This window comes from Sapajus apella, unplaced genomic scaffold (assembly GCF_009761245.1).
Source record: "Sapajus apella isolate SASKATOON/1434 unplaced genomic scaffold, GSC_monkey_1.0 scaffold39, whole genome shotgun sequence".
In the NCBI taxonomy this organism is placed as follows: domain Eukaryota; kingdom Metazoa; phylum Chordata; class Mammalia; order Primates; family Cebidae; genus Sapajus; species Sapajus apella.
In genome coordinates, this window is record NW_022436979.1 from 3505500 (window position 1) to 3520424 (window position 14925).

The window sequence follows — 14925 nt, forward strand, 5'->3', positions numbered from 1 at the left end:
TCAAATTACAGTTGAAAATTTATATTTTTTTAGCAAATTTTCTTAGGTTAAGCCCACCTAGTTCAAGGCACTACAGACTCAAGATTTCTTTCTTTTCAACAAATTATAGGTAACATCGCTAAATTTATAGTGAAAGAATATTGGAACCTTGGAACTTCAATATTTGAACTTTGTTTTGAAATGTAATTTGTTATAAAAATATTATATTGCATGTGGAAGTCAGGGACAGTTTATTATTATTATTTGTACCTCCTACATTGTATAGGAAAGTGCTATTTATATAAAAAAATTCTTAATAGAAGTCTTCAGTTGCAAAGTCTGCTGTACAGACTTTAGATCAGGGATTGGCAAACTATGAGTCATGTGCCAAATCCTGTCCTTCACCTGTTTTGTAAATAAAGTTTTATGGGAACACATTCAGACTCATTCATGTACATATTGTCTATGATTTCTTTTGTGCTACTATGGTAGAATTGAGTTGTTGCAGCTGTGTGGCATCCAAAGCCTAAAATACTTATTCTCTGGCTGTTGGCCAACCCATTTTAGCTCATAAACACTTTGGCATTAATATGTTTTGTTTTGTTTTTTGTATAGCATATAGTAAGATGCTCTGCCCACATTGTGCATAATTTATGGATTTATTCAAGGATTTATGCAAGTGTGGCTGCAAGAAAAAAACGTAGACGTGAACTTGCTAGGTTGTAGAGCATCTGTGTGTATTAAATTTTGTTAGCTTTTGCCTTCCCAAAGGGATTATTCCAGTTCATATTTAAACTACTAATTTTGTGATAGGGCCTCCTTTACCATAGCTCTGCTAACTTAGTGCATTCACACACTTTGTCTTTACTAATCTGCTGGAGGAAAATGATACTGTGGATTTGATTTGCATTTGTTTTTATGTGTTAGATTGAGCTTATTTTCATATGTAAAAGCCACTCGTCTTTCTTTTTCTTGAGCTGCCTTTTAATGTCCTTCCTGATACATTTCTCCAGACTTTGTTACTCATATAAGATAGGTAGTGAACATGTGTCAAAGATTTATTTGACTCTAATGCGGGAACCAGCCCGATGACAAGGCTGATTGAGAGGAGGATGTATGAGCCTGAAGTGTAGCCTCATTGAAAGAAAGCAAATTCTTACAGGGCGAAAACAACACCACAACTCTAAGGGCTATTTTTTCTATGGGACAGAATTCATTTGCATTTTACAAGGTAAAAAATAAGATTTTCAATTTATCTTTTACAGGACATTTTCTAATTTTACAATGTTTTCCCTAATCAGTAGTAAATAGTCATTCAAAATTCTCCAAAGAATCAGGTGACTGTTAAGCAAATTGTTGATACTTGGGTTTGACTCTAAAAGGACATGCCATAATCTTTTGCCTTTATTTCCAAGTTTTGGATAATTTTTCTTAACATTTTTCTCTAATTGAAATGATTTCAAGTAATATTATTTCTGTATAACTTAATAACGAACTTCTAAGAAGGTCACATAGCTCACTATTGTCTCTTCTAAAACATACTTTCCTTTTTTCCTCTGTAGGAACTCATTATACAATGACAAATGGAGGCAGCATTAACAGTTCTACGCATTTACTGGATCTTTTGGATGAACCAATTCCAGGTGTTGGTACATATGATGATTTCCATACTATTGATTGGGTGCGAGAAAAATGTAAAGACAGAGAAAGGCACAGACGGGTAAGTGTTTTTAGTAATTTTAAAAAATATATAGTATATAATTAGATCATTTAATAATGTATTTCTGCCAGTGATCTCAGGCTGCCGAAATATGTTTACATTTAATATAAGTAACTGTCTACATTTCATATGTGATACATGTTCTTTTCTTTTTTTCTGTGTTTAATTTTTTTGGGTTACTCAGACCCCATATCTTCCCAGAAAGAATTTAGGTAGCTAAAAAACCAGGAAATACAATCAGAAGGAAAGGGGAAAATACAGTACAGGAGTTGGGGGAAGAACAGGGCAAATTCAAGATATGGAGGTCAGCATGATTTTTGGCTTTGAGCAGCTCAGCAGCTAAGGCAAAAAAGGAAACTCGCTGCATAACTCTTACTGTTGAAATAGAAGAAATCTACTGGGGGCAGGTAGTTTTCTGGGATTTTGCTGTTTTCTTTCATTCCCTTTCCCAGTGTTTGATTCTGAGATATTTCTCAACTTGGATCCCAAATAAAGCTTATTGAGTGTTATAATGATTTGCTAACTGTTTTTTTTAAAATGGGTTTAACATATTAAAGTACAATGTATGGATCCTTTTTGTTTATGGTCGTGACTTATTGAAAATGTAATCCAAAGTACATTTTTAAAAATTTATTTGTTTATTTATTTATTTATTTATTTAGGCAGTGTCTCACTCTTTTGCCCAGACTGGAGTGCTGTGGTGTGATCTTGGCTCACTGCAACCTCTGCCTCCCAGGTTCAAGTGGTTCTCCTGCCTCAGCCTCCTGAGTAGCTAGGACTACAAACATGTGCGCTACCATGTCTCATGGCTAGTTTTTATACAAAATATGTTTTTTAAGAAACAAAATATATATATATATATTTTGAGACAAAGTCTCATTCTGTCGCCCAGGCCGGAGTGCAGTGGTGCAGTCTTGGTTCACTGCAATCTCTGCCTCCCAGGTTCAAGCGATTCCTATACTCAGCCTCCTGAGTAGCTGGAATTACAATTCTGTGCCATCATGCCAAGCTGATTTTTGTATTTTTAGTAGAGATGGGGTTTCACCATTTTGGCCAGGCTAGTTGAACTCCTGGCCTCAAGTGATTCGCTGACCTCAGCCTCCCAAAGTAGAAAATCTTTCTGAAAAATAAAATTCCAAATCTCAGAAGGTCCTGTATAATTTTGGTGTTGGAAATCTACTTGTCAATGAAAATGACTGTTTACACAGATTAATTACAAGCTTCTGTATTAATGTACATACGGGTGTGAAACCTGAAATTGAAATTACATTATATTGTTTATGAAAGGTACAGCTTCTGAGATTCATCAGATGATAATTATGTTCAGTGCATATCTAAAAATAAGTACATGAAATCGGTGCTTTAATCTAGTGATTCTTAAACTTTTTGCTCTCAGATTCCCTTTAAATTGTTAAAAAAAATATTGAAGAACCCCATGGAGCCTTTGTTTATGTGGTTTTTATCAACAGATATTTACCATATTAGATACCTCATACACAGATAATATAGTTGGAAAAGCAATGAGTATTTTCATAGTCTTTTAAAATTATTGCAAATATTCTTTTTTGATACTACATTAAAAGAACAGTTGTTAGTTTCTTAAAGATTAGTTGTAATGTGTACTTTGAAACTGCAACAATGAACCTTGTCTTCTGTTACATTAAAATCCATTGATTTTGAACCTTGAACTTTGAATATGTGATTTTATAACATGCAATGATCATTTGGAAAATACTGATTCACTGATCTATGTGGATCTTTTAAATGTTGACACTTTTATTATAGGATATAATATTTTAAAAATCACATTTGTTAATTTTACCTTCGATCTCTTCAGAAAAGTCTCTAAATATTGGGAACCTCTCATCCTCACAGTGATGGATACAAGTTTCCTAAAATTCTAATTTTTACCAAATAACTCAAATTCTATCATTAGAAACAAATACACATTTATTTTACTTAAAAATGACGGGATTACTTGGTTTCATTATTGAGAAAATATCTGTCAGATTCCCAAGTCTGAAAAACCATAGTTTGGTGTCACTTTTTCAAGTAAAAATGGTATTCCATGTAAGGGTCTAGTTTATTTTGCGACTCAAATAAATTATACAAGTGCCTTTCTTTAGGACATAACTTCACACTTCCACATGCAGCAGATATGTATAGTTATGCCTAGTTCCTTATGCATAGTTCTTATGTCATCACACAAAATATTAAAAACATTGAATGATTGAGACATTGCAGTTTTTACTACTTCATCAAAGATGCTCTTATTTGAAACTGGCGTTTTACTTATTTATGTATTTGATTTTACCGGGAAGCATGGCAGTCACGAGTGTAATGACTGTCATTACATTTGAATGACACTGCCTGATTTTTGCTAAGGAGCCAGCGGTTTTGCCATTGGTTTTGCATTTTCAGTAAAAATGTCAACACAATGAAAAAAATACATAATGTCTTGTATATTTTGTAAACAGTTTTCTCTTTCAGACCCCTTGAAAAGAGTCTCAGGGATCCTTCAAGGTGTCTGTTGCCCAGGCTGAAGTGCAGTGGTGTGATCTCAACTCACTGCAACCTCTGTCTTCAGACTCAAGCAGTTCTCATGCTTCAGACTCCCAAGTAGCTGGGGTTACAGGTGTGCACCACCACGCCTGGCTAATTTTGTAGTTTTAGTAGAGATGGGGTTTCGCCATGTTGGCCAGGCTGATCTCAAACTCCTGGCCTCAAGTAATCCACCTGTCTTGGCCTCCCAAAGTGCTGGGATCACAGGTGGGAGCCACTGCACTGGGCCTACGTTAAATTTTAAAGTCTTTCTATGTCAATGCATATACCCAACCTAATTCTTTTTTTCAGTGAACTTTTTTGTTATACTTGTAGCCTTCCTATCTCAGATTATTTTGAAGCAAATTGACATTCTGTAATTTCAAATATTGCTATTTCAGTATTTTACAAAATGGTTGCAGTTTAATTGTTGTTCCATTTTTATTTATTAGCTTCCATATTTTATGGGGAGTTTACCCCACATCAACCATTTGGATTCCCTGAAGTACAGATGGTACAGGGAAGGGAGTAATCTGGAAATACTAGGTTCCTTAGCAAACTCTAAGTTGACCAATGAGATGTTTTGCTTGCTTGCCTGTTGTTTGTTTCTCTGTCTTCATGGACTCACGGATTTAAGTATATTTGTGTTTTAATCATCACAGTTATTATCCTTATTGATTTTCATATTCTTTTTAGATTAGTGGGAGCTTATTTAGTTTATAATATGTGTCCTTTGACATGTCCTTAGATAATCCTAATTCATAGACATTTCCTGCAGCAAACCTGGAATCAGCCATTTCTCCAAGGAGCTCTGATTCCACTGAAGGAAAATATAATATAGATACAATCTGGGCACTAAGTGGTACTTGTTACTTCTGGCTTGCCTATTGTTTCTAGCCTCCTAAGTTTACATGACTCTTCTAATTTAAATTCATAACTGTAGGACTAAACTGCTAGTTCTTAAATCTGCGTTTCCTTTAAGTCATGACAAAATTTGACCATCGCGAACATAGTCATTTCATTTACCCTACAATACACACCTACAACATTGTCAGAATAAGTGTACCAACACCATCACCAACAATATGTCTACTGAAAAATTTTAGGTAATCTGCCTCCAGCCTACTGGGTAGCTGGGACTGCAGGTACAAACCACCATTCCTGGCTAATCTTTTTTTTTTTTTTTTTTTTTAAAGAGACTGGGTCTTGCTATGTTACTCAGGCTATTCTGAAACTCCTAGCCTCAAACAGTCCTCCTGCCTTTGCCTTCCAAAGTGCAGAGATTACAGGTGTGAGCCACTGTGTCTGGCCTATTCTTTATTTAATCCGCCACAGTTGTTCATACAAATTACTTTGTTGTAAAGTCCCTTTGAATAGTTTCTTCTGTGTCCTTATGCTACCAATTAGATGCACCTTAGATTCATTTAGTTTTACTTCAATTTTTAGTTTTGCTTTTTAGATTTAGTTTTTTTATATATAAATATATGAACTATTTCCATGGTTCCAAAGTTAAATGTACAAAACAGGTATGTTCAGAGAAGTGTGGTTTCTATCTCTGTCCCATCCAACCTATTTTCTTCTTCCCCTTATAAGTAATAATTTACATTTTTAACTTCATGGTATACCTTCTGATTTTTAAAAATATAAGCATATATATTTATATTCCTGTCTTTTAGCATACTTTTAGCCATCTTGCTTTTTTTTTTCTGTGTAACACTACATCTATCTTATTCCTTTTTAATTGCTGCAGAACTTTTCATTACATAGGTATAGTGCAGTTTATTTATCTGATGCTATATTGATAAACAATGATTTCCAGATTTTTGTTAGGAACAGTGATGATTGACCTCTCTGTAAATGTATTTTTTTTTTTTTAATTGAGACGGAGTTTCGCTCTTGTTACCCAGGCTGGAGTGCAATGGCACGATCTCGGCTCACCGCAACCTCCGTCTCCTGGGTTCAGGCAATTCTCCTGCCTCAGCCTCCCTAGTAGCTGGGATTACAGGCACGTGCCACCATGCCCAGCTAATTTTTTGTATTTTTAGTAGAGACGGGGTTTCACCATGTTGACCAAGATGGTCTCGATCTCTTGACCTCGTGATCCACCCGCCTCGGCCTCCCAAAGTGCTGGGATTACAGGCTTGAGCCACCGCGCCCCGGCAAATGTATCTTTTTTACTTGGTATACTCTATCAAGCAGGTACTTCAAGGCCTCACTCTGGTGCTGTGCTAATTAATCGTATAAAGAAAACAGCAGTGACTCAGTCTGAATATCATCATGTTTTCTTACACATTACATTTATTTTTATTGAGGAAAAGCAGCATGGGGTTTAGTGATTATTTTTGAAAGAAGTAATCTATTTCTAATTCTAAAGAATGGTTAATATCTGTGTTTGGTTGCTTAAAGGATAGAAGAATTAAAATCACCATTCAACTTAGAACTTACTGTATCATTTTAGTGGGGAATTGTGACTTTAAATAGACCTGATGCTTGAAATAGACTGGGTCATTGAATTCCAGCTGTAGCCCTCCTTCAGAACAGTTGAGCACTGAAGTCCTGGGCTGAGAAAACGGCTTTTAAAACAACAATCCTAGTAGAACAGAAGAGGTGTGGACTAGTTAGGGATAGGTTTAGAAGTATATTCTTAGTAACAGAGGTGAGATGTACCTTCTTGTGTTTTAGTATAGTGAGATCTGGATCAAATCTATTACCCTCTTGTTAATCTCCCAACTTCCTACACTATATCCAGTAGAGGACACTTTTGCCTTACATTGTAAAGAAAGAGCCCCTGGACTCTACCAATGGGATCGGAGCGCTCCAAGCCTGCATATTAAAAGGCCTATAAGTTTTAGGGGGTCCCTTTGTCCACATGATTATTCAGTAATACATTGTATCTATGGGCATGGTTTATACACAGACTCTATCTTTTAAAGAACATTATAATCTACTTACCTGCTAGGACCAGAGAATGACAGACGATTCAAACCATATTATCTTACAGAAGACATATATAAAAGATAGCTATGTGTACCAATTGAAGTTCAAATTTGCTAATATTTGAAACAATCTAGGTCAGATTTTATGTAGTTTGTGCACCCTTTGTACTCAAATCTCAGGATTCTTATTAAAATGCAGATCTTGGCTGGACGCAGTGGCTCAGGCTCACACCTGTAATCCCAGAACTTTGGGAGGCCAAGGTGGGTGGATCACTTGAGCTCAGAAGTTCAAGACCAGCCTGGCCAACATAGCGAGGCCATATCTTATTTATTAAAAGAAAAAAAAAACTTTTTAATAAAAAATACATGCAGATCTTTGGTAAAGACATGTCATCTGGTTTACATGTATAACAATTGTGTATAATGTAATTTTGCCCCAAACTTACCTTTTCCATTATTTAGTTCAGAAATTACTGTTCTATGTATGGTAAATGAGAAGAATTGCTAGATTCTAGAATTGTGGCTTCTATTCATAGTTTGAAAAATGAAGCATAAACATTTCTAATTTCAGATCAACAGCAAAAAGAAAGAATCAGCATGGGAAATGACAAAAAGTTTGTATGATGCGTGGTCAGGATGGCTAGTAGTAACACTAACAGGATTGGCATCAGGTAAAGAACATTTTTCAAGCAATCCTTTTTTAGTTAACAGAAGTATAAATTGTTCTTTCCTCCTTCTCTCAGTTTCTTTTTCAGCTACCGTTGGATTTTATAAAGCATTTGTTTCTCTTCTTCAAAACATCTTCTTAAATATAAGACTAGGAGGCAGGAGGCTTCCAAGTCTAGTCTTGGCTCTGTCACTTTAAGTGTTTATCCAGCTTGGTTGATCTTTCTGGGCTCAATTTCCATATCTGTAAAATAAGTGGTTTGGATCAGATGATCAGTAAAGTATCTTTTGATGTTAAGATCATCATAAATAGCCAATATTTATGGAATGCTTCCTATGTGTTGTGCACTGTTCTAAAAACTGTGCATGTGTTTCAGCCTCACGGCAATCCTATGGTACCAGTGCTGTCATTATCGCCATTTTACAGATGAGGGGACTGAAGCAGAAGAAAAGCAGCTTAGTCTGACTGAGGTGTTACAGCTTAGTAAGTGACCAAGCCAGGATTTGAATTAAAGCCGTTTTGCTCAAGAGTTTATTCCCTCCATCACCCTGTTGTTACACAGCATGACCACAAAGTTCCAATGTGTGAGATTTTAAGAAATCACTGCTGAGGACCTGAAAACAAATGTTAAGCATTGTTATAATCACTTTCAGCTTCCATGTTGGAAGATAATGTTCAGAAGACCACAAAAAAATTAAAAGTTGTGTAGATAATAGAGGGAAGTACTGATAATTCTAATTGGTGTGCATAATAATTTTATGGCCTCTGTGTATGTAACCCACTGATTTTTTTATGTGAGAAGAAGGACCCAGATTTGACCATAAATTTGTGTATTTTTTATATTCTCACAGTAAAATAATCTTGATACATGGTTTTCTGTAATTTAAGAAAAAACTGTAAATATGAATCCTATGAGTTTCAATAATTATTTCTAATGGACATTAAATTTTCATGACATTGACATCATTTATAAGTCTGTTAATTAAGTTATGGATTGAAAATTAGATTTGTGAACCTCCTGCCAAGTAGCTGTTTTTGAAGATATTTCAGTATCTTTCAAACACTGTTTTTCGGATCACAATTAATTTGAATGATGTAACTTTTTAAAATTCCAAACAAAAATGGCAATTTCATTGTAAAAAGCTCTTTACAGTTTTAAGATATATGTTTATATTTTAAAGTCCCAGTCCCTCCTGAGTAGCTGGGACTATAGTCGAACTCCACCATGCATGGCTAATTTTTGTATTTTTATTAGAGACGGGGTTTCACCATATTGGCCAGTCTGGTCTCGAACTACTGACATTGTGATCTGCCCACCTTTGCCTCCCAAAGTGCTGGGATTACAGGCGTGAGCCACCACTCCTGGCCATGTGGTTCTTAAATGACCCTTTATTTAGGAGTCTCCTGCTTTCCACTTGCCTTTTAACTAGATTGTTCTCAACTCCCAAGAAGTTGACTTCTTTTTTGGTCATCTCCAACCTATTTTGCAGGGGCGCTGGCCGGATTAATAGACATTGCTGCCGATTGGATGACTGACCTAAAGGAGGGCATTTGCCTTAGTGCGTTGTGGTACAACCACGAGCAGTGCTGCTGGGGATCTAATGAAACAACATTTGAAGAGAGGGATAAATGTCCGCAGTGGAAAACGTGGGCAGAATTAATCATCGGTCAAGCAGAGGTCAGTCTTGCTTTGTCTCAAGATGAATTAATGATTGATATAGCAAAATGTTTTCAATTCATTTAACTATAGGATTAATCACATATTAGATGATTGCATCCACATTAAATGGATCCACCTGAACACATTGCAGCAAGAAATAATTAAGTGTAGTATTGTTTCAAGAAGCTTTTGTATTAGTTAACTACATAGTCATATAACAAATCCACAGGATTGTGACGCAAATATATTTCAGCTGTAGTAGAAAAGAAGTGATAGTTATTGCAGTAGGATCTGTGTAAAGTTACTAGGAAGTCAAGTTATTGAAACAAATATATTACTAAGATTGGTAAGTCTGAATTATGAAAGTATGATTATCAAATAATTTAGTAAAATCAACCCTCTAAGTAGAGATACATTAAAGAAAATCAGAGATTTTTATTTGTGGCATTACAGCATTTAAATGATTAATTTACCGTGATCTACAAAGAACTTACGACATCCTAAGTTTAGAACTTAGGATGTCATAGGTATATTTTTTACAAGACGACATATGGATATATTTTTTAAATTTTGTTTTAGCTGAACTTTAGAGCTAAAAAGTATATATTTGTGGTAAGATGAGTAGTATGCTGTTTCTCACCTGGCTTGAGTTTTATTTAATGATCTGGAAAGTTGCAGCAGAATGAAATCTGAATGCTGATGTAATTTGTTTCCACCACTGGTTCCAAAAAGTGGTTTGTAGGCAGAGGTGAAGTATAGCTGAGATATCTTGGTAACAAGACTTCAGGGATTAGGAAAAAGATTAAATGGGCTCAAGGCTCCTTGGTATATATAGACATGAATTTTTGGATTCTACTTAAATACTTTGTTCATATGAAGCTTTTATTATTGTGGAAATAAACCAGGAAACTTTTACACATTTTACTGAAGTTTCTTTTCTTTTTCTTTCTTTCTTTCTTTTTTTTTTTTGAAATTGAGTCCCACTCTGTTGCCCAGGCCGGAGTGCAGTGGCATGATCTCGTCTCACTGCAACCTCCACCTCCCAGGTTCAATTCTCCTGCCTCAGCCTTCCAAGTAGCTGGTATTACAGGCATGCACCACCATGCCTGGCTAATATTTGTATTTTTAGTAGCGACAGGTTTCTCCATGTTGGCCTGGCTAGTCTTGGACTCCTCACCTCAGCTGATCCACCTGCCTCAACATCTCAAAGTGCTGGGATTATAGGCATGAGCCACCATGCCTGGCCATTTACTTAAGTTTCTTATGGCAAGCATTTGCATTAGAGGTTCAGTGTAAATTAAATTCATACTCTTGAACTATTTTCTTTTTAGGGTCCTGGTTCTTATATCATGAACTACATAATGTATATCTTCTGGGCCTTGAGTTTTGCCTTTCTTGCAGTTTCCCTGGTAAAGGTATTTGCTCCATATGCCTGTGGCTCTGGAATTCCAGAGGTAAGCCAAGTAATATTTAGTGTCATTAAACATTATTATGATGCTCATCTTTTTGCCCTTAGTGATTAAAAAAAAAAAAAAGTAGGCTTTTTTTTTTTTAAAGGGAGGGAGGGGATGGTTTGTTCATAATATGAAAAAAAATTTTAAGTACAAGCTGTAAACATCATTGAAAAATACTGTTCTCCATAGTCATTTGATCATTTACTATGCAGGTTATTTATTTATTTATTTATTTTTGAGATGAAGTTTCACTCTTGTTGCCCAGGCTGGAGTGCAATGGCGAGATCTCAGCTCACCTCAGCCTCTGCCTCCTGGGTTTAAGCAATTCTCCTGCCTAAGCCTTCTGAATAGCTGGGGTTACAGGCGTGCATCACCACGCCTGGATAATTTTTTTTGTATTTTTGGTAGAGACAGGGTTTCTCCTGTTGATCAGGCTGGTCTCGAACTCCTGACCTCAGGTGATCTGCCCACCTCATCCTTCCAGTGTGCTGGGATTACAGACATGAGCCACCACACTCAGCCGGAGGTTGATTTTTTTTTTTTCTGTCACACTAATTTAACACATGACTAGGCAAATTTTCGGAAGATTTAGTTATCATCAAGAGCCTGGAAAAAGTATCTTGTGACCTAACGTTCTTTGATGGATTAGTAGATATTTTGCTGTTATGACCCTGATTTTAATACATTCATTCTCTGTTTATAATCACCTTTTGATTAGTTAAGTTAATTATTCTTGAATTTGGCCATTTTATGCTTTGAGAAAGTAGTTGATCATAGTGAGTGAACAGTACAAACTTGAGTTTTATTTTTCATCACAACAGAGTTATACATAGGATTGGTTGAACTTGATTTGAATTTATTTATTTTCTCTCTTTTATTTTTCTGTATTTAAATGTTACCAACTTTTTCCTAATGTATTTCTTTTTAAAATAGAATTATAGTGATCTTTAAAGTTTTATTAAGAATATTTTTCATAAAAAGCAATGTCATGCAGTATATAACAGGTGTAATTCATCCTTCATGATATATAAAAACTATGCCACATAATTACAGTGCTCAGTGAAAACATAATATTCTTATTCGTGACACAATGTCCAAAATATATTTAAAATATGCTTACTTTTACAACAGAAATATTTTAGTTTGCCTTTTTCTTTGTTATGTAATTATAATCCTTATAATTAAGGTCTGTATCATTTTAACATGGCCTGATATTTTGATTTTATCCCTAAGATAGAGTTGCCTTCTCTCCTTTTTTGGTAGAGAATTAGATTGTGATTATCAATTTATTATATGTAGCATAATAGGTAAAGTTTCTGAAAATTTAAGTAAATTTTTCTATAGGTTGCTGAAATTTGCAAGGTAGTTTTTGTGCATAAAACAAGAAAGTAACTTGGAATTGTGTTTTTTAAAGGAAATTAAGCTGCCTTAATCTTTGCCTTGTAGATTAAAACTATTTTGAGTGGATTCATCATCAGAGGTTACTTGGGAAAATGGACTTTAATGATTAAAACCATCACATTAGTCCTGGCTGTGGCATCAGGTTTGAGTTTAGGAAAAGAAGGGCCCCTGGTACATGTTGCCTGTTGCTGCGGAAATATCTTTTCCTACCTCTTTCCAAAGTATAGCACAAATGAAGCTAAAAAAAGGGAGGTAAGTGTCTTTTGTAAGTTAATTTGACTGAAAAATATTTGTTTATATGTAGAGTTTATGTAAGTAAAGAATTTCTTAGTGTAAAAATAGTAAATTCTGTATTCAGATAAACTATTTTGAGATTAATTGGTGCTTCTTTTGCTTTTCCTGAATAATCTATAACGTCTCTCTAGGATCCATTCCCAGTGTTGCTGAGTCTTTTATTTTAGAGAAGGTTTAGACAGACAGCTGGTGTCCACTGGGTTTCAGTTGCATTTCACAAAGATCTTTCTGTTTTCACTTCACATGACATCTTTCTTCTTCTGATGTGTTTTCTAAGCTTAGCTTTGTTCTTCACTCTTAACTTTCAACATTAAGAGGTTGGGAAATCCTAACAGTGGTGTTTTCCTCCTGGAGGCAGTGTCTGGTGCCAGTGTAAGTGACATGTGATATGAAAAAAGCTGTCCAGCACCATGGGGAAATTCTGAGGGCCTTTAGAACCTCCTGAAGTTTAAATCAGAAATTCACATTAAAAGAGATTTTAATATGAGAAAGAGATTTTCCTGTAGGAAATCCCTTTCATTTGATTGTTTAAGGCAATTTCCTTTACCGTTTCTTCAGGCCAGCCTGGATCTTCTACAAGACCTTTAAACCGTATATGTATTATGAATTTCCTCTGATGTTTCTGGATTGCTCTGGGTATTTTCCTGAGTCCTTTATATTAGCTCTAGACTTTGGGAGCCCAGTCCCTTCCTAGTTTGCAAATCTAAATCTGCAGCACTAGATAGTACAGAGATCTTTGGGTTTTAAGATACGATTTTTAAAAAAAACTCATTAAATACTGGCAGAGCCTTTTCTTCTTGTTGGGTGTTTTATGTACTGTAACCAAAAAGGTAGACTATTTTATCAAATGGTTTAATCTTCAATTGAAATAATTCTAGTACATTTTAATGTTCACATTAAAATATAGTTCTTGCATTGGCTGTAGATATTCCAAAAGTGGAATACTTCAGATCGTCATAGTTTCATCTCTGAATAATTGTGATTCTAGTACTTTACTATACAACAAAATAGCTAGCATTATTGATTACTTTCTGTGTATCTGCTACTGTAGCAAATACTTTACTTGCATTTTAAAACTTAGTTTCTCAGTAATTTAGTAATATGGGCCTGTTACCCTCATTTATAGAATAGGAAACTAGACCTGAAAACAGCTAACTTGCCCTGGACCACATACCTAGTGAGTGGTGTAATGTGGATCAAAATTCATTTTTCTTTGACCCTGAAGTCTGTGGTCTTATCTACTACATTACTGCTCCTACGACTGTGTAGGTATATATTTGTGTGTGTTCAAAACGAAACTCAAAACCATCCTGTAGCATTGCACGTCAGTGGCTAAGATGGAGCTAGAACATCTGCCTCCCCTATTCAATTCCTTTACTTCCTGTTGTACCTTGACATTTTTGGTAAGACTTTTACTTACTCATTCTGAGTTCAAAAAAATATAATTGCCGGGCGTGGTGGCTCATGCCTGTAATCCCAGCACTTTTGGAGGCTGAGGCGGGCAGATTACCTGAGGATGGGAGCTCGAGACCAGCCTGATCAACATGGAGAAACCCCGTTTCATCAAAAAAGAAAAAAAGAGAAAGAAAAAAAAAAAATATATATATATATGTAATTTATTAGATGTCTTAGAAATTAAGTTTACCTAAATTTTAATATTCACACTGTAGTGATTAATGTTTAAGACGTTGTTATTCTGTCACCTTAGTATATGTATAAATGGCAAGACTTCACTGTTAGTTGAAAGCATTAAGACCCCATAGTTTCATGTAGACAAGAGGGGAGAGTACTGATGTTGTTAAATTAAATGCTTCTTAGTTACTTATGAAACAGATTAAAACATGTGTATGGGTTATAGATACATAGGTGTTAGTCTGGTTGTAAATGCAGGATCAGGACATTCAAATAAATAAATATGTTTGCATTCCTTTTAGTGGGGTGGGGGGAAGGAAGTTAAATTTGCTCCCTTTCCTCCCCAAATAAGCAGAATCCACATTCTAATGCCAACAATTTAATTAAAACAAATATTTATTTATTTTTAATTCACCAAATTTGTAGAAAGCATTTACTGGGTGCCAGGCACTGTTGTAAGCACTCTCTATATATGTACTCAATTCCTTAAGAGCTAAGTAATATTATCACATTCCCAGTTTAGAGAAGAGAAAACTGAGGCACACAGAGGCTGTATATCCATAGTCACACAGCCAGTAAGTAGCAGAGCCATGATTTCAACACAGCAGCCTCGCTACAGAGTTCATGCTCTTACCATTTAC

The 14925-nt window shown here is 35.3% G+C and overlaps 1 protein-coding gene and 1 long non-coding RNA gene across 5 annotated transcripts in view; one reads left to right on the forward strand and one right to left on the reverse strand.

Annotated features, from left to right (window-relative positions):
• CLCN3 (chloride voltage-gated channel 3) overlaps window positions 1–14925 on the forward strand; it is a 100142-nt gene that overhangs the window by 56213 nt on the left and 29004 nt on the right. For all 4 annotated transcript variants that reach the window (XM_032298647.1, XM_032298649.1, XM_032298648.1 and 1 more), the window contains 5 exons: window positions 1542–1699; window positions 7748–7847; window positions 9334–9521; window positions 10835–10957; window positions 12404–12610. In XM_032298647.1, coding sequence (XP_032154538.1) covers window positions 1542–1699; window positions 7748–7847; window positions 9334–9521; window positions 10835–10957; window positions 12404–12610 — 776 coding nt within the window. The remainder of the gene's footprint in view (window positions 1–1541; window positions 1700–7747; window positions 7848–9333; window positions 9522–10834; window positions 10958–12403; window positions 12611–14925) is intronic.
• On the reverse strand, window positions 595–13846 carry LOC116565170. Its single transcript, XR_004275290.1, has 3 exons — window positions 13767–13846; window positions 12901–12902; window positions 595–610 (listed from the first exon to the last, which is right to left on the reverse strand). It is a non-coding gene; the product is annotated as an uncharacterized LOC116565170 (long non-coding RNA).